Genomic DNA, 18,725 nt, shown 5'->3' on the forward strand with positions numbered 1-18,725 from the left:
TACGAGGCAGGTTCCAGGCTCTAAGCTGTTAGCACAGAGCCTGACACACGTCTCGAGCTCACAAACCGCGAGATCATGACCTGAGCCGAAGTCGGACGCTTAACAGACAGAGCCACTCAGGCGCCCCTCATTTGTTCATTTTTAAAGTATGTATCTCTTCCTGTTTTCAAGAAAGTAAAAATTGGCAAATTATTTCATCTGAGAAGTGAATAGCAACATGCTTTCATATAATTAAAGCTAATACAGCAAAATTATAAGTTAAAATATTAAATATTTTATAGTATTTTAGTGAAATATATATGTATATATTTAATTCTATTGTGAAAGGTCATCAGATTTTAACGGAACAATATCTTAAATGAAATATAATGGTCATGGAATTTTGATGGTTTCTACTCTAAAAACAATTGATTTTCTGTTAGATTAACTACTAGATATTCTGGTGTAGTTAAAATAATTCCTAACCCTCTAATTAAGTGACTATAGTTAATCAACTCTTGTGCCCTATAATCCTGTAGGAAATGTTGACTTTTAAGAAATATAACGTTGGGGGCACATGGGTGGCTCAGTCCGTTGAACGTCCGACTTTGGCTCAGGTCATGATCTCAAGGTCCGTGAGTTCGAGCCCCACATCGGGCTCTGTGCTGACAGCTCAGAGCCTGGAGCCTGCTTCAGATTCTGTGTCTCCCTCTCTCTCTGCCACTCCCCCACTCATGATCTGTCTCTCTCTCAATCTCTGTCAAAAATAAATACATTTAAAAAAAAAAGAAATATAATTTGGGCTGACATGAGGAGGAAATAAAGAATAGCTTATAAGCAGCACTGAGTAAATAGGGACATTCAAATGAAAACTATCCACAAAATTCTAAAAATTCTTTGCTCTTCTGTAATAAGAGATATTAAATGAAAAGCCTGCTTACAAGGATTATTTTTCTCATGATTTTTCTTGTATGTATTCGCTTAATATAAAGCAAGATTTTTTTAAGGCAAGATCTTTTTTTGTCAGAAATTATAAATAGGTACAAATAAAAGTTGTAGTGTGCATTTTCAATTTGTAACATTTCCCTTTCATTAATAAACTGTAGTGATTATATATTCAGAGTACTCCTATATAATCTGTCACCAGATAGAATGCTCAAGGTTCATATTCCTAAAATGCTTCATTTGTGTGATTTTTCAAAAAATAATATTGAAAATGGGAAAAATATACATATACGTCTAAACACATGACAGAAAATATACAAGATATTATAAACAGGGACCCATCCCAGAAAGAAGAGTCTAAATTTTGCCATACACCTTTTTGTACTATTTGAATATTTTTTAATGTGAATTTATCACATTTTCAATAAAAAAAAGTTCTGTCAATTGAGAAACAGAAAAAGAAGAACATGCAATTTAAAATGTACACGTATATATACATGTATATGTATATATATCTCACAGGGAAACAAGGTCTGAACAGATACACACCCATCTGTTCAGTGGTTCTTCTCAGGAGAAAGGGATTGGTTGAAAGAGGTGGAAAGGCAAATTATGCTTTATCTGAACTGCTTAAAGTTTTTGTAAATTAATTTATTTTCAGAGAGAGAACGAGCTGGGGGGGCTGGGGGGGGCACAGACAGCTATGCTGACAGCAGAGAGCCCCATGTGGGGCTCAAACTCACGAACCATGACCTGAGCTGACCTGAGCCAAAGTCGGACACTTAACCAACTGAGCCACCAAGCACCCCTGAACTGTTTAAAGTTTTAAGAATGCTTTTATTTAAGGCCAACATAATCAGAAGAGTGCATAAATCATTTTTGTGCAGCTGCTTCCTTGTATCCCTTCCCAGGAAGTACTTCCTCTCTCTTAAGCAGTATCCCCTTTTTCCTCCTCAAACCAAAGATTAATTTAGCCTGTTTCTGAATTGTATATAAATAGAATTACACAATATGTATTATTTTGTCCTTGGGTTTTTGTTCAACAGTTCATGTATGAGATTCATCCACGTTACCACTTATAGGTATTTGCTACATAATATTCCATTACATGAACATACATCAATTGCTTCATTCTAGTACTAATGGAAGCTTGGATTGTTTCCAGTTTTTACTGTCACAAATAATTCTTCAAAAACATTCTTGGGGCGCCTGGGTGGCGCAGTCGGTTAAGCGTCCGACTTCAACCAGGTCACGATCTCACGGTCTGTGAGTTCGAGCCCCGCGTCGGGCTCTGGGCTGATGGCTCAGAGCCTGGAGCCTGTTTCCGATTCTGTGTCTCCCTCTCTCTCTGCCCCTCGCCCGTTCATGCTCTGTCTCTCTCTGTCCCAAAAAAATAAAAAAACGTTGAAAAAAAAAATTTTTTTTTAATAAAAAAAAAAAAAACATTCTTGAACATTTCCTAAGTTTTGGCTTTTTGGTTTTGGTTTTTGATTTTTGATGAGGTACATGAGGAGAGTCATCTCTCTGGAATAATTTTGAAAATAATTTGTCTAATGAGTTCAAAATTAGCCAACTCACACTGTTGTTTTGTTGTTTAAATTTTAAAGTAATAATAGTTCATGTTTCCCTCATTTTCTGCCTTCCTTAAAATGTTATCAGAAAAAAATATTTTATGGCCACCATTGATATTTTCTTCCATATTTTAAATTGTCTCTTAAATATTTTCCTCTTGCCTGCTTCACATGGGTAGGTAGGAATCATGATTGTATTATAATCATGACAAATTGTAAATCTTTAGATTTAAAATTGGTTAGATATGATGGTCATTTCACATATCATATATTTTTAGGAACTTAAATACAGTTCAGTTTCACAAGCATTAACTAAGGTAACCACTACTAGATTATGTCATGTAAGAAATACTAAGTACAACACACAGTGTCTGCCCCTATTGACTCACAATTGTTATATTCCTGCCTCCCCCATACATATACAGTATTATAACCCAGTATATGGGTAAGGACTGAAAGTGATATAAAAGGCTTTTCTCATCAAGTATTGCCTTAGAAATACTTAGTTACACTTGAAGAAAGTATTTTCTTTTTTATTTCAACATGGCTCTAAATTATCCATTATGCCTTCTTTTTTAGGAAATGTCTGAATAAAATACTTATAAAGCATCAATCCCAATGTCTCATATGTGTCTATACACATATTATTGAGCACTTAATAGTCTTTATACCTATATAATCTTGAAATTGGCATATTATTGGCCACTTAATAGTCTTCATACTTACATAATATTGAAATTGGCATTTTAAAGTTAAAACAGCTGACAAACTTAAGTGGCACATTAATGAGTGCTTAAGGAAAAGAATTTCATGTTAGCTGCAAAGTTGGCCACATACTAGCTATATACAGACAAAGCACCCTATCTTCTTGGGGGTAATTCATGGGACTAATGAAAGATTTGGGGGAAGAAAGTAGGTTGGAACTGTGTTTTGAAGGAGGGAAATTCAAATTAAAACCTCAATGAGGATGTAAAATATTAAGAAATCTGACAATATAGAAAGGCCGTAGATCAGTGTAATCCCTTATACACTGCTGGTGCAGCCTTTTTGGGGGGAATGATCTGGCAATATTTAATAAAGCTGAAAAGGTGCACATCTAAAATCTAACATACATACTTGTAGATATTTATCCTGCAGAAAATCTTATGCATGTGTGTAAGAGTACCTGTGCAAGATTATTCATTGCACTGTGTTGTAATAATGAAAGATGTGGACACAATCTAAATATCCATGAGAGAAATGAATAGAATTTGGAGGATTAATACAATGGAATACTATATACTTCTTTGCCTGAATTTATACTATGGATAAATCTCAATTACAATATTAAATAGCAAATTAGAGATATGTAAAACATGATGCCGCTGATATAAACTAAGAAACAAACTCACAAAATGATGGTATATACTAATAGTGGATGTATGCAAGCATGCACATTAAAAGTATTAAGGATAAGAAAGATATCCCAAATTCAGAAAGATCTGTAAACTTACATGTCTCTTTCAGAAGAGCATTTGAGACAAATTTGGCAACATGGTAAATCTGGTTGCTTCCAGACACTGATAGATATATACTCTCTACTTTTCTGTATGTTTGAAATGAAAGACATTACCTTAGACATTACAGATAGGATAGTTGATAAAGTTTCAAGGGGTGCTTGGGGGGTGCCTGAGTGGCTCAGTTGGTTGAACATTGACTTCAGCTCAGGTCTCATGGTTCATGAGTTGGAGCGACATGTCAGGCTCCATGCTGACAGTACGGAGCCTGTTTGGGATTCTCACTCGCTCTTCTCTCTCTCTGCCCCTCCCTTGCTTGTGCTTTCTCTCTGTCTCAAAATAAATAAATAAAAACTTTTAAAAGTGGGGGAGGGGGCTTGGGTTCCTCAGTCGGTTAAGTGTCTGACTCTTGATTTGGGCTCAGGTCATGATCTCACAGTCGTGGGATTGAGCCCTGCATAGCCTCCACACTGGACTTGGAGCCTGCTTGGGAGAGTCTCTCCCTCTCCTCCTGCCCTTCCCCCACTTGCACTTGCATGTGCTGTCTCTTAAAATAAACATTTTTTTTAAAAGAGCCTTAAATGCTGTAAGTTTTGAGTTTGAGATAATAAGCAATAGGTAGTCAATAAAATTTGCAGAGTACCCCGTACTCTTCTATATTAGCATTATAATTGTTGTAACTGTCTTCTGTATGGATTCATACTTGTATACCCATCTCCACAAACTAACATATACTAGTTGCTCATTTATTATTTGCCAAAAAATGCATTAAATGGGTAGATGGTTGACAGATCTCAGTTGTCTACATGCTGGTATCAAGCATATATTCTTAACTAAGTTTGCAAGTTATTATCCTTCATAGAACTAAAAACTAAACTCATGTTTAGTAATTTGATAATTGTCCTTTTCTTTCCAAAGATTAATCTTTATTTAAACGTTTGTTGAAATATGTTACATCAGCCATTGTATCTATAGATTGACAGGGTCTAGTGAAATGCAAATAAAATTTGATTTAAAGTTTTTATAATCAAATCAGTTTACACTTTGATGTGTAAGTAATTCAGACTTTTTTGTGAGTTGATAGTATATTTAGATGAAATGTATTTCTCAGCTTAATTTCCTAGGAAAGTCAGATAATCAATTCAAATTTAGAAAGTTGAGGTGCCTGCAGTTTATCAAGGCAAATAAATACAGAAAAGGTAGTTTGAAAAGTCATTTTGGAGCTTGACAAATCTAACATTATACCATCTGATATGGTAGCCATTAACTACTAATTTAAATTAATTAAATTAAAGGTAAATAAACTTGCAGATTCAGGCTATCATTTTCACTAGTTGCATTTTAAAAGTTCAGTAGCACTTATGTACACACACAGACCGTATGTATAGGTACATGTAGCAGGGGGCTATATACCAGACAGCATATAGAATATTTCCATCATCACAGAAAGTTTTATCAGCTAGCCTTGGTCTCAAAGCCAGAGGAAAAGATTTAGGCGTTATTTAGAGATGGATAGTAGTTAATTCAGCAAACATTTGTTCAACTTTTGTAGCCTCTAAAACTGTAAAATAAATAGATTGACATCTTATGAAGGGCGAATGTAGTGGAGGTGACACATGTAAACAATATAGTTATGTGCTAAGTGTTATACTGGAGGATATACAAAGTGCTGTGGGCCCTATTACAGGAATAATTTAACTCTGCTTTAGGATGTCAGCATCTTGAAGGAATAAGTAGAATTACCTGAAGAAGAAATTTTTTGTTTACAGACTAAGTCCTCAGGCATGGAGGTTCAACATAGGAAACATTTGTTAGCAGAAGTCAAGTCTGAATCAGTAGTCATGCTAGAGAATAGTAAGTCACAGACCAGTAAATGAGAATGAAGCTATTGACCATGGAACCCTGGAGTGAGAGGAATAGAGTAGGTTGATGACTAGAAAGCTAAAGGATCAGTGCAAGAAAATACGGAAAGTCAGAGGCAGGCCGGTCCCAGACCAGTTCAGGAGAAATCTCTTAAACATTGTGTTCTGGGTATATTATCTTTCTTATGTCACAATTGATCAACTTCTTCTAGGCTGGGGGCAGATCCTTAAAGTAACAGGTCTACACTGATAAAAATAATAATACTAAGACTTAAATATATGGTGCTTATAGTAACAATAGCTAACATGTACAAATAGTGTTTACTGTATACCATTCACTGTCTTAAGCACTTGACATATGTTAACTCAGTCATCAAAATAACCCTGTGAGTGTTGAGTTAATTTGAAAGCCTTCAGTCATGGATTGGGAAATTACATTGCTCAAGGTATGTTAACTATTATTCAAGGGTACAAGGCCCAAAGGATTTTCCATTTTATTATTACTCACAACCTCATTAAGTTGGCACCCTTGAGCAAGCCTGAAGAAGCAGGTGAATAAAAAAACAGGACAAGGATTAGATGCTACAGAGAATTTTGTTCACGTGCTTTGTGTAAGCTGAGGGTTGCTATTTGTGCTGAATTGTGTTTTTCTTACCCCACCCCGAAATTCATATGTTGAAGTCCTAACCCTCAGTACTGCAGAGTGTGACTGTATTTGGAGATTGGGTCTTTAAAAAGGTAATTAAGCTAAAATGAGGTCATTAGGGAAGGCCCTAATCCAATAGAATTTTCCTTTTTACCAGTGTCCTGTAAGAGAATATTAGGACAAAGACACATAGAGGGAAGACCATGTGAAAACATAGGAGGAATGTGACCATCTGCAAGCCAAGGAGAGAGCCTTCAGAAGAAACCAACCATGCCAACAACTTGATCTCAAACTTCTAGCCTCCAGAATTATGAGAGAACAAATTTCTGTTTAAGCACCCCCCAGTCTGTGGAACTTTGTTATGGCAGCTAAGCAAACTAAGATGATAGCCAAAATAATACATTTGTAAATATTGAAGAGCATGAATATATGTTTTTGATTTTTGGGTTGATTTTTTGGCTCTGTCTGCTAAAACCTCTGTTGGGTTTCAGAAATAGAAATGTGAGGTACTTTGTTCTTCTCAGACCTGACTTAATGTCAGTCTTAATGTATAATGAAGAATGCAAGTTCCATGTCCTTGTAGAAAGGAGAAAATTAAATTACATCTGCAAGATTGATTCCATCCATAAACATTTTCCTCTTTATTTTTTCAGTGATTATATTTGGTTTTGTAAGTTATTTTTTATGAAAATATAGGTGAACATTTTTAGAAATTAATATAACCTTAAACATTTCATATGAGGTATATAGTCTTCAAAATAAACAATTTAAACCATTAGAGTTTTATAGAATTAAACTTAAGTACTCCCTAAATTCAGAAGGTTCAATTTTTGTTAACTGCACAGAACAAATCACTTATAACATCTTATAACATCTTGGGAGTTTTTGTTTTTTCCTTTAGAGATTATAGAATATTAGGAGCAATGTCCACACCTTCATGGGGCTTGATCTCATGACCCCGAGATCAAGAGTCACATGCTCTACCTATTGAGCCAGCGAAGCACCCCACCAACCTTAACTGATCCTTTAGGTTTTGAAGTAGTGAAACTTTCTGGAGTAATAACTAATACCATGGTTTTCCAGATGGCCATCTTAGCAGTTTATGACTAATTACATTAGAAAGATTGATTATTTCCCTGGGGTTCAAACTAGGGAGAAAATCCCAGACTCCTCACCCTTTAGAGACAGACCTAAATATCTATGCAGTGTTTTGAAAAGTTCCCAGGGTGATTGCAAGTTATCTTTCCTTTCATCTAGTGTACATCTTTTCATCTAATACTCTTTAATCGTGCTGTGAAGCAGGTATAAGATTGATACTTTCTTATTCTCATTTTACATGTAAGAAACTTAGACCAACAGCAGTTAGGTAAAATTGAAACAGATGACAAAGGAGTTCTTTATTATCTTTGAAATGCAAAATAGTATTTTCAAAGTTGTATCTAGCAGTGATTAGTAACAGTTGAAAATTAAGATAGTAAGATATAATTTATACATATGGATTGTATTTTAAAAATATTGCTCACTTACTATTGTTTTTCCTTTAGAATATACACAGATATTATTAAGTAGTGATTATTCCTGACATTTAAATAAAATTTATTTGTGTAGACAAAGCATAAATAAATAAATTTTGGCACTTTTATTCATTAGTTCAGATTCCAGGGTGGTACCTCAGTTCTATATTTTTTATTATAAATGTTCATTTGAATTTGCCTCACTGTAAGTGGCTAATTGATGTAAATTGAGTAAATGCACTGGGAGTTTACTATATAATAGAACAGTTGGTTGAATGGTTTTGTAAAATGAAGAACTTTTTCAGTAATACTAATGATCACCTCTTAGTTTACTTTTTAAAAGTAAATCTGGTTTAAACTAAATGATATCTCAGGTCTCCTTCAGCTTCCAACTTTTCCAAAACTGTATACTCGGTTTGTTTAGAGGTATTCATGTCAGACTTTCCAGTCTCTGGTGTCTATGCCCCTTTGTCCTTTTCTTTCCTTCCTCACTCCAGAGATGTCTTTTCTGCTATTCTGCTTTTTTTTTTTTTGAAACTTACTTCCTTCCCTAAGTAAATAATTTTATATTTAAAATTATTTTTTATTTTTTTAAGTTTATTTTTTATTTATTTTGAGAGATAGTGTGAGCGAGGATGGGACAAAGAGAGAGAGAGAGAGAGAGAGAGAGAGAATCCCAAGCCGGCTCCAAACTGTCAGTGCACAGCCTGACTCGGGGCTTGATCCCATAAACTGTGAGATCATGACCTGAGCCAAAATCAAGAGTCATCCCCCTTACCCCACTGAGCCACCAGACACTCCAATATTTTTATATTTGATCCCTTAAAATTTCGTCAGTCTTACATAACTTCTCTAAGCCTTTGTATCTTTTTACTATCAAAGAGTTTAGGGAGCATTAAATTTTTATTATGTTCTTAGAGATTTTTACATGCTTTATTAATGAATATACTCAGCATATTTAGACCTTTAATCAGTGACATTTTCATTATATCTTTTTTGTGTTATGTTTTAATATAACATTTTTGAATAAATATTTCCATGTATCATCATAGCCTATTTGTGAGAATAATTTATAGTATTATCTATAGTCATTGTCAATGCTAATCTGCCCTTTGGGTTAGGTATCTTACCCAAAACATGTTTCAAGCATATGTTTGTTTACTACTTAAGTAACGTAAACATCAGTAGTATTTAATATTTAAGTTTAGAATACACTTAAAATGTTCACTAGTTCTGCATGTCTCTTTAGAATGTGAGAAGTTGAACTGTTGGTGGACATTCAAATAATTGCTTTTATCAACTCTTCACCCACTGTTGACTCTGTTAACTCAAACCAGGCATTAGAAGTTCCCAACATTTGCACTAAAGAATGATAGAGAACTGGCTGGCTGATATATTGTGTCAGGGGAGTCTTGATCATGGCAACAGCTCTGTTATTAGGGATGTAAGAAGTGAAAGAACCTGGGGAAGAAAGAGTGTAGTGAAACTGTCAGGGCTGAACTCTGATTTCATAAAGGGATTAGGGATTGGAAGCCAGCAGTACCTTTGAGATAAGTACAAACCTAAGAGCACAATCATTTGTTCTTGTGAAATTTGAAGATACTGAAGAATTTCATTTTTATAGCCCAGTGAAGTACTAATCATTTTATGATACTCTATTTGTAAAATTTGCTAATTTTGCAAATAGAGGCATCCATGACATACATTACAAAATGATGGATAATTTATCAGGATTCCTCACCTGTCACACTTCTGAGAGTTACTTTGTTTATAAGATATCTGTGGTCACTAAATTAGATAATACATGTTAAGAAGCTGTGTCATTATGATTATACAGTTTTGTGGCAATAATTAACCTCAGGTAGAATAACTAGTTTATCATTCATTGTTCTTCTCTTCTTTCTCCTTATCACATTGTACTATTGTTTATAATAAGGTTATGACAAATTGTTCTGCATTTATGCAGATGAATATAAAGTGACGTAGGATTCTAGGGTCACTTGGGTGACTCAGTTGGTTACGTGTCTGACTCTTGGTTTCAGCTCAGGTCATGGTCTCACAGTTTGTGAGTTCAAGCCCCGTGTTGGGCTCTGTGCTGGCAGCATGGGGCCTGCTTGGGACCCTCTTTCTTCCTCTCTCTCTGCCCCTCCCTTGCTCATTCTCTCTCTCTCTCTCTCTCTCTCTCTCTCTCTCTCTCAAAATAAATAAATAAACATACCCTAGAATTTGATGGTCAGAGGAGGCCTTTCTGAAGAGATAACATTTGAGATAATGGAGTAATAAGAAGCAGGCCCCCTAAATAAAACCTGTGTACAGAGAGAAGTTCCTAGATTTTATAAAATGCATTTTAAAGCCATCTACTTGCATAAAATCTCCCAAGGTTCAAGAATCTCCTTAGGGGAAAAAAATCCCTGCCCAGAAAACGTGACTGACTACTTTTTCCTCTTGCTTTTTTTTTCTCTTGGTTATCCTTCACTCTGATTTCTGTTAAAGCTATTTTCTCAGCCTCCAGCATTTCTTTTTATTCTGATTCATTATTTCTCTTCTTATTTTTGTTTCCTTTTTTTTTTTTTTTTTTAACTTTCTTTGAGTTAACTACGCCTTTTCTCACTTATTGACTTGGGTGCTTACTAATTTTCGATCTGTTCTAAGTATTTAAAGGCCTGTGTTTTTTGATAATACAATTGTGCCTTTATTTCAGGGCTTTAACTTAAAATGTTTTTGTTACATTTCACTGCTGTTGATTTACTATTTTTCATTATGATTTCTTCCCCTAACCCACAAATTATTGAAGCTTTTTAAAATTTGCAAATATATTTTTAAATTTCTAACTTAATTGCAAATAGAGGACATACAATATTAATTCTTTGCAATTTGTGACACTTGATTTATGATGTTCTCTATAGTCCATTCTTGTAATTTTCATTTCAATTCCATATGTGCTTGGAAAGAATATATATTTTCTAATTGTCAGGTGTAATATTCTTTACATGGCCACCAAATCAAGATTATGAATGGTGTTGTTAAGGTCTTCCATATCCTTGATAATTATCATCTACCTGTTCTGTTAATCACTGAGAAAAAGTATTAAAATAGACCACCAAAATAGTAGGTTTGGCATTTTCTCTCTAACTTCTTTTAATCTAATTTATTTACTCTTTTTAATAGGCAAACTTAGTCCATTTATATTTATTTTATTAATATATTTGGATTATTTCTAACAATTTATTTTGTTTTCCATTCACCCTACTTTTCTTCCTACCTACTTCCCTTGAAATGAGGGTCTTTCAATCTTTGCCTGAAATATTAACCAAGAAGGTGAAAGATCTCTACACTGAAAACTACAAAACTTTGATGAAAGAAATCGAAGAAGACACAAATAAATGGAAAGGTATCCCATGTTCATGGATTGGAAGAATTAGTATTGTTAAAATGTCCATACTATCTACAGCCATCTTTAGATTCAGGGTAATCCCCATCAGAATTCCAATGGAATTTTTTTTACGGAAGTAGAGAAAACACTGCTAAAATTTGTATGGAACCACAAAAGACCCATGAATATCCGAAACAATCCTGAAAAAGAAGGACAAAGTAGGAGGCATCATACTTCCTGAATTCCAGTTGTATTGTAAAGCTATAGTAATTAAAAGTTCTGGCATAAAACAGAAAGGACCAAAGGAAGAGAATTGAAAGCCCATAAATAAACCTATGCGTGTATGGTCAGCTAACATTTGAAAAGGAAGCCAAGAATACTCAGTGCAGAAAAGACGGTCTCTTCAATAAACGATGCTGGGAAAATTGGAATGTTCACATGTAAAAGAATGAAACTAGACCCATACTGTACACCATTCACAAAAATTAACCGGAAATGGATTAAAGAGGGGAAAACTATATACCAAAATGTTCACTTCAGTGTTGTTTTTTTAATAATGGAAAAATTGAAAGCTACCCAAATTCCTTACATTAAGAAAATGGTTAAGTAGTTTATGGCGTGGTCATTGGAGTGGTTAATAGCATGGAAAAATCTTTTTAAAATATTAAACATTAAAAGATACCAAATTGGAGTTCTTACATATATACATATATATAAATATGTATATACGTATGTATGTATGTTAAGGGGGGAAACTAAGCCTATGCATAGGGAACAAGATTAAGAAATTTATCAAAATGTTAACAGTGTTTATTGTAAGATAGAAGGACTTCAGATTTTTTTTTCCAGTTTTCTGTTTTTCAAATGTCATAAAATTAGGGTGTATAATCTTTATAATGAAAAAAAAAAAGGTGAGATTAATTTAACAAATTCCAAAATATAACTTGAGATGTCCTACTAAGTCAAGTATGCTCATCTCAAGCTCTGCTTATCACTTTATACTTTATCTTTTAAAAAATGAAATACTTAGCAACTAATGAACTAAGGATAGATGAGCCAAATATTCTGTGGTTTGACTCCATCTGTGTTTCAGAGTAAAGTTTATTGCCTTTCCAATAAAAGTGTGCCACTGTATTTGTTTATTCCCTTACTTTTGGCTTAAATCTCCAGAAAACTGAAGTAATACTTTAACAAATGTGTAAAATGTGTAATCCCATTTTCCTTCCCAGTGTCATAAGGTTAAATAGCTCACATCTACTGTCCTGGCAAATATGTAATACTGTTTTATATATAATCTTGATTGTTATTATTTGCTCTATTATTTGATTATTTTGTTCTGATTAATACTTCTTTCCCTCATTTAAAGGTTATTCTGGTACAAGTTAACCCAGGGGAAGCATTTACAATAAGAAGAGAAGATGGACAGTTTCAATGTATTACAGGTAAGAATGGTAATTTGTTATCATTTGAGATGACAGAAATTTATAATACATAAAGGTGTATATGTTTATGGTTTCTTCTTTTCTTTCTCACTACCACTACCACACCAGCTCACAAACTCTGAATACCTTATGGTATTGCAGTAGTATCCTAATCAGTCTCTTTTCCCTGGTTTCTTGATTAGTCTTACATTCCCCTTCTCAAAAATCTTCATTGAACCCAGTTCAAGTTCCTTATTAGTCTTTCTAAAAGATTATTTCATGTTTCTAGTGTTGCTTTCCCTTTCCCTTTAATATTGTTTCCCTTTATCTTGCTAAGTTGGCTTATTCATTGTCTTCTTGAACCTGTCTTGTATTTTCTGTACTATTCTTATCTAGAATCCGCCCTTATCTCCACCATCTCTAGCCTATCCAAATCCTACCAATGCTTCAATACCAAGTTCAGATCTTATCTTTAAAAGAATTTTTTTTGTAAAGTCACTAGCCACCCTGCCACACACCACATTTATGACAAACTAAAACGTCTCCAGATATTACCATGTGTTCCAGGGGAGGCATACAGAAGAACCACCACTCTAAAGAGAAGAGCAGTAAAAAGATCACTGACTTTGGTATCAGAGAACCTGGGTTTAAATCCCAACTCTGCTAACTTACTAGCTATATAGAACTTTTGCATGTCATTTAATCTCTATCAGCACATTGCAGTTTAATTGATTTTGTAAGGAAGGAAATTCACAAATTATAGTTATAAATTAACTTTTAAAATAGAAGTTACTTGGGGTGCCTGGGTGGCTCAAATGGTTAAGCATCCAACTCCTGATTTTGGCTCAGGTCATGATCTTATGGTTTGTGAGTTCAAGTACTGCATTCAGGCTCTGTGCTGGCAGTGCAGAGCCTGCTTGAAATTCTCTCTCTCTCTCCATCTCTCTGCTCCTCCCCTGCTTGTGCTCTGTCTCTCAAAATAAAATAAACATTAAAAATAAATAAATAAATAAAAGTTATTTAAAATTCAAAGTCTGGTTATCTAACTGTGTTTAGCAGTTTTTGTATTTTAAGTCACACTATAATGGTAATGAGTATCCTCATTTGCAGATGTGTTTGAAAAGATGTTGTATTAGTTAAAATGCTTCCATCATAAACAATATTTATTGAAAACAAGTTTAAGAAATGTACAAATAAACCTAAGACATAGCTCTGTTAGAAACTTACATTCTAAGAGTTAGCCAGTATAAAAATAGAATTTTTTTTTTTTAATTTTTTTTTTCAACGTTTATTTATTTTTGGGACAGAGAGAGACAGAGCATGAACGGGGGAGGGGCAGAGAGAGAGGGAGACACAGAATCGGAAACAGGCTCCAGGCTCTGAGCCATCAGCCCAGAGCCCGACGCGGGGCTCGAACTCCCGGACCGCGAGATCGTGACCTGGCTGAAGTCGGACGCTTAACCGACTGCGCCACCCAGGCGCCCCAAAAAAATAGAATTATTTTTATGAAATCCTAACTGGCAGGTAAAGACTGGCAGGACCCGAATAGCCTATTTAATTTATAATGTGCCTGTAGTATTAATAGTCTTTTTTTTTTATTATTTTTTTTAACGTTTATTTATTATTGAGAGACAGAGCATGAACAGGGGAAGGGGAGAGAGAGAGAGTGGGAGACACAGAATTGGAAGCAGGCTCCAGGCTCTGAGCTATCAGCACAGAGCCCGACATAGGGCTCAAACTTGCAAACCACAAGATCATGACCTGAGCCTAAGTCAGACACTCAACCAACTGAGCACCCAGGCACCCCAATAGTCTCTTAATAGTAGGAACTGACTACCGTGTGAAGATACTTTTATGCAGAGATAAATTTCTTTGCTTCAGTAGAAAAGCGAGACTCCTCTCTGTATGACAGATTATAAGAGTGGACTCTTTGTTTTAAAATTACTGGGCAGAGTTTTTAAAAACACAGGATAGAAAAAGGGGAACCGTAAAGAAGGTAAAAAGCTTTCCCCTTTTCATGTTTTTGTTTTTCAAAATTAAAAGACAGGATGAATGTGGAAGGACTGATAGTGAATGAGGGCATGGGGTGAAGTTTTTCTAAAGACCATCATGCTCTCGCTCCAAGCAAGAGAAGACAGGACAAGAAAAGACTAAGGACTACTGGGAGCTCATCTTCTCCTTTTCTTCCCCTTTGCTATCACTAGTTTTTGTTATGTAACAGACATCTTCCTGTACTAGTTCTAGAGCTAGGTAAAAGGTAAGAGTAGAATTCAGTGTGGAGGCAACAGATAACAAAGAAGAAAGCCTTAAGGGAGAAAAATCATATGCCAGTGAAGCTCAGAATAAATTAGTATCCTTGGCCATCAGGTTAGGAAAACTTTTCTCTTCACAGTCACTAGACCAATAAAAGAAAACCTCTGTAATGAAACCTAAAAAACTGGGATTATTTCCAGTGTAAATTAATAAACATTTGGCTTAATCCCATTTGTGAGGGTGCCTGATCCCATTTATGAGGGCTCCACTCTCATGATTTCATCACCTCCCAATGACCCTATTTCCTAATACCGTCACATTGGGGTTAGGATTTCAACATATGAATTTTGGGGGAAATATATTTAGTTTTCAGCAGCACTGCATTGATAGGAGTGGCAGAGATGAGCTGCAGTGCCCAAGTGGGGTGTCAGAGCCTAAATTGAGTGAAGAGTTCATCCATATGAGAACAGTCAAGTGCAGAGAGTTAGAGCCCAGAGTGAGGAGAGAATTCACACAGCAAAGTGTCGTGATATAGGGACTCAGAGTCTAAGCAGGCTGATGAGCGTATCATCAAGAAGGGGTGGCCTGGTGTGGGATGTAAGAATCTCAGCAGGATAAAGAAGTCATCAATACAGTGAAGCAGTCCAGCATAGGGAATCAGTGCCAGAATAAAGTGAGAGTACCTACAGGTGAAGGCAACCTGATGTAGGGAGTCAGAGCTGAGAATGAGGAGGTCATCTGTGTGGAAGGGTAGCCTGACATGTGTTGTCAGAGCCCCAGTAGAGTCAGACCATTCACACGATGGAGGTGGTCCTTAGTAGACAAAGCCCAAGTCACGTAAAAAAGACATCCACACAGAGGACGGTGTGGAGGGCCTCCACAGAGGGATGGCCTGGCATGGGGTGTCCCAGCCCCAGCATTGGAGGTACTCATCAAGAAGAGTCAGAGCCCAAACAGTGTGAGGGCATTCGTGGGATAGAAGGTGACTTGGTTTGAGGTGTCAGAGCCCAAATGAGGTGAGGAAAATGTCTACATGGGAGGTAGAGGGTAGAATCCAGCAAGGAGAATCAGATCCTGGGTGTAGTGAGGAGGGTATCTCTTTGGCATGGCAGGAGATATCAAACCCCAGGAAGCACCCATCCACACATGGGGGACAGCCTAACATAGGAAATGAGAACCTGAGTGAGGTGAGGAGGGCATCCCCATAGAGGAATAACCTGGTGTATCAGAGCCCAAGCAGAGGAAAGAAGTAGTCCACATGATGGGCTGAGGGGTAGAATGGCCTAGTGTGGGGAATCAGAGCCCAAATATGGTAAAAAGAGAATATACACAAAAGTGGAGTGGGTAGTCCAGCACAGGTTGTTAGAGCTTGTGCGTGGTGACATGGAGCCAAGGAGCGAAGGACACCTACATAGAGGGTTGTTAGAGGGTGGGGTGGGCTCAGTGTGGGGCATTAGACCGTGAGTAGGATAAGGCCATACATGCCGGGGGACAGAGTGGAGGGCGGGAGTGGTGGCAGAGATGGAAGATTGATGACACACACAGGGGGACTAATTAAAGAAACAGTTCTGTTAAGAATGATGAGAGACCTGGGTTTCTTACTATCTAAGAAGGAATTTTAGGTGTGGAATGGGAAGAAACTAGAATGAATCCTGCTGGCAGTTGAATCAGAAAAATCAGACATTCCTGATTCTGGGTCTGGGGCAGAGAAAGTACAAGATGAGAATGGAACATATTGTTACCCCAGAAAGAGGGAAGATTGCAAAATGGATGGAGACATGTCAAAAGGATATAGTGACCGACTTGCCAGGAGAAGCCTGGCAGGCACCGTTTTAATCAAGTGATGAAATTGTATGTCTTCAGTAATGGCAGGAATCAAAATTGTGTGCTACCTGATAATGATACATTAAGAGGAACATGATGTCTCTTCCGTGATATTTCTGCCACAAATGCATAATCTGAATCTAAACACAAGGAAATAATAGACAAACCCAAATCAAGAGACATTCTGTAAAATAACCCTTAATCTTCACAGGTGAAGACTGTGAAAGTCCAGGAAAGACTGAGGAACTGTTCAGACTGATAGACTGAAGGGACATGCCAACTAAATACAACATGTGAACCTGAACTAGATGCTTTTGCTAGAAAGCACATTATTAGGACAATTGGTGAATCTTGAATGGGATTTGAAAATTAGATGGTTTATTAGTTTCTTAGGGCTGCCATAACAAAGTAACACAAACTGGGTGACTTAAAACAACAGAAGTTTAATATCCCATAGTTGTAGAGGCTAGAAGTGCAAGATCAAGATGTCAGCAGAATCGATTCTTTCTGAGGGAGAATTCATGCCTCTCTTCTACTTGCTGGTGACGGCCAGCAATCCTTGGGGTTTCTTGGCTTTAAAGGCATCATTTTAATCTGTTTCCATCTTCACATGGCATTCTCCCTGTGTCTCTGTGTCTTCACATGGCTGTCTTCTTATAAGGATACCATATTGGATTGGGGTTCCATTCTACTCCAACATGACCTCATCTTAACCAATTTTATTTGCAATGACCTCATTCCCAAATAAAACTGCATTCTGAGGTGCTGGTACAGAAGCATATCTTTTTTAGGAAACACAGTTCAATCTGTAACAGATAGTAATGAGGTATCAGTGTTAATTTTCTGGTTTTGATGGTTGTGTTATATCAGAGAATGTCCTAATACGAAATGCATATGAAAGTATTCCATAGGTGATGGGCCATCATGTCAGCATTTTCCTTTCAAATGGTCAGGGAAGAAAGTTCTTTGTACCAGCTAGACAATGCAATTTTTTTGGCAAAACTTACTGTTTCAAATTTTTTGAGAATGATTAAGAAAATGATACTTTTTTTTCTTTTTCTTTTTTTTTTTTTTTAGTGTTTATTTTGGTGGTGAGAGAGAGAGAGAGAGGTGCACATGCAAGTGGGAGAGGGGCAGAGAGAGAGGGAAAGAGAGAATCCCAAGCAGGCCTGAACCAAAGTCAAGAGTTGGACACTTAACTTGACTGAGCCATCCAGGTGGCCCAAGAAAATGATATTCTGTGTCTCAGAGAATTTATGGGAGGACTAGAGAACCAGACTCAAGGCTAATCTTCAGGAACAATGCCCCAAAACTATACTACAAAACTGGTCTGATTAAGGAGTCCTCATCAGTGCCAAGAGTGCCCTTTCTTCACTAAGAACTCAATATTACTTGCTTGTAGTACAGATGCCACTTCTGCCACAGGAATCTTGTGCTACCAACCACTGCCTTCTAGGTTATCAGCACCCATAGGACCAGTGTGGTCTTTACCTTGCACCAAGTCAACTCCTTCAACCTACAAAGGGGTTTCAGAGTCTACGCACCAAAACAAATGACAGTATCCACTACTGGATAGACTTATCCAGAAAGGAAGACTTATCCAGAAAGGAAGACTTAACATTATGAATAGAACTTGATTATTTTAAAGAAAATTTTTAAGCTTATTTATTTATTTTTTGAGAGAGAGAGAGAGAGTGTGTGTGTATGCAAGCAGGGGAGCACTGTCATTGTAGAGCCCAATGCAGGGCTCGATCTCAGGAACCTGTGAGACCATGACCTGAACCAAAACCAAGAGTCAGACACTTAACTGACTGAGACACCCAGATGCCCCAAGTGTCTGA

General features: G+C 36.4%; 1 protein-coding gene and 1 long non-coding RNA gene across 7 annotated transcripts in view; one reads left to right on the plus strand and one right to left on the minus strand.

The window, feature by feature from the left end:
• FNDC3A (fibronectin type III domain containing 3A) overlaps nucleotides 1-18,725 on the plus strand; it is a 149,152-nt gene that overhangs the window by 32,662 nt on the left and 97,765 nt on the right. For all 6 annotated transcript variants that reach the window (XM_086712189.1, XM_086712182.1, XM_025924140.2 and 3 more), the window contains one exon: nucleotides 12,753-12,828. In XM_086712189.1, the coding sequence (XP_086568315.1) occupies nucleotides 12,753-12,828 (76 nt within the window). The remainder of the gene's footprint in view (nucleotides 1-12,752; nucleotides 12,829-18,725) is intronic.
• The window catches only part of LOC147584775 (uncharacterized), a 39,844-nt gene continuing 38,365 nt past the window's right edge, over nucleotides 17,247-18,725 (minus strand). The window contains exon 3 of the long non-coding RNA XR_015253290.1: nucleotides 17,247-17,690. This is a non-coding gene — a long non-coding RNA (uncharacterized LOC147584775). The remainder of the gene's footprint in view (nucleotides 17,691-18,725) is intronic.

Source organism: Puma concolor, chromosome A1, assembly GCF_028749965.1.
Source record: "Puma concolor isolate L17-30 chromosome A1, mPumCon1.1.hap2, whole genome shotgun sequence".
In the NCBI taxonomy this organism is placed as follows: Eukaryota; Metazoa; Chordata; class Mammalia; order Carnivora; family Felidae; genus Puma; species Puma concolor.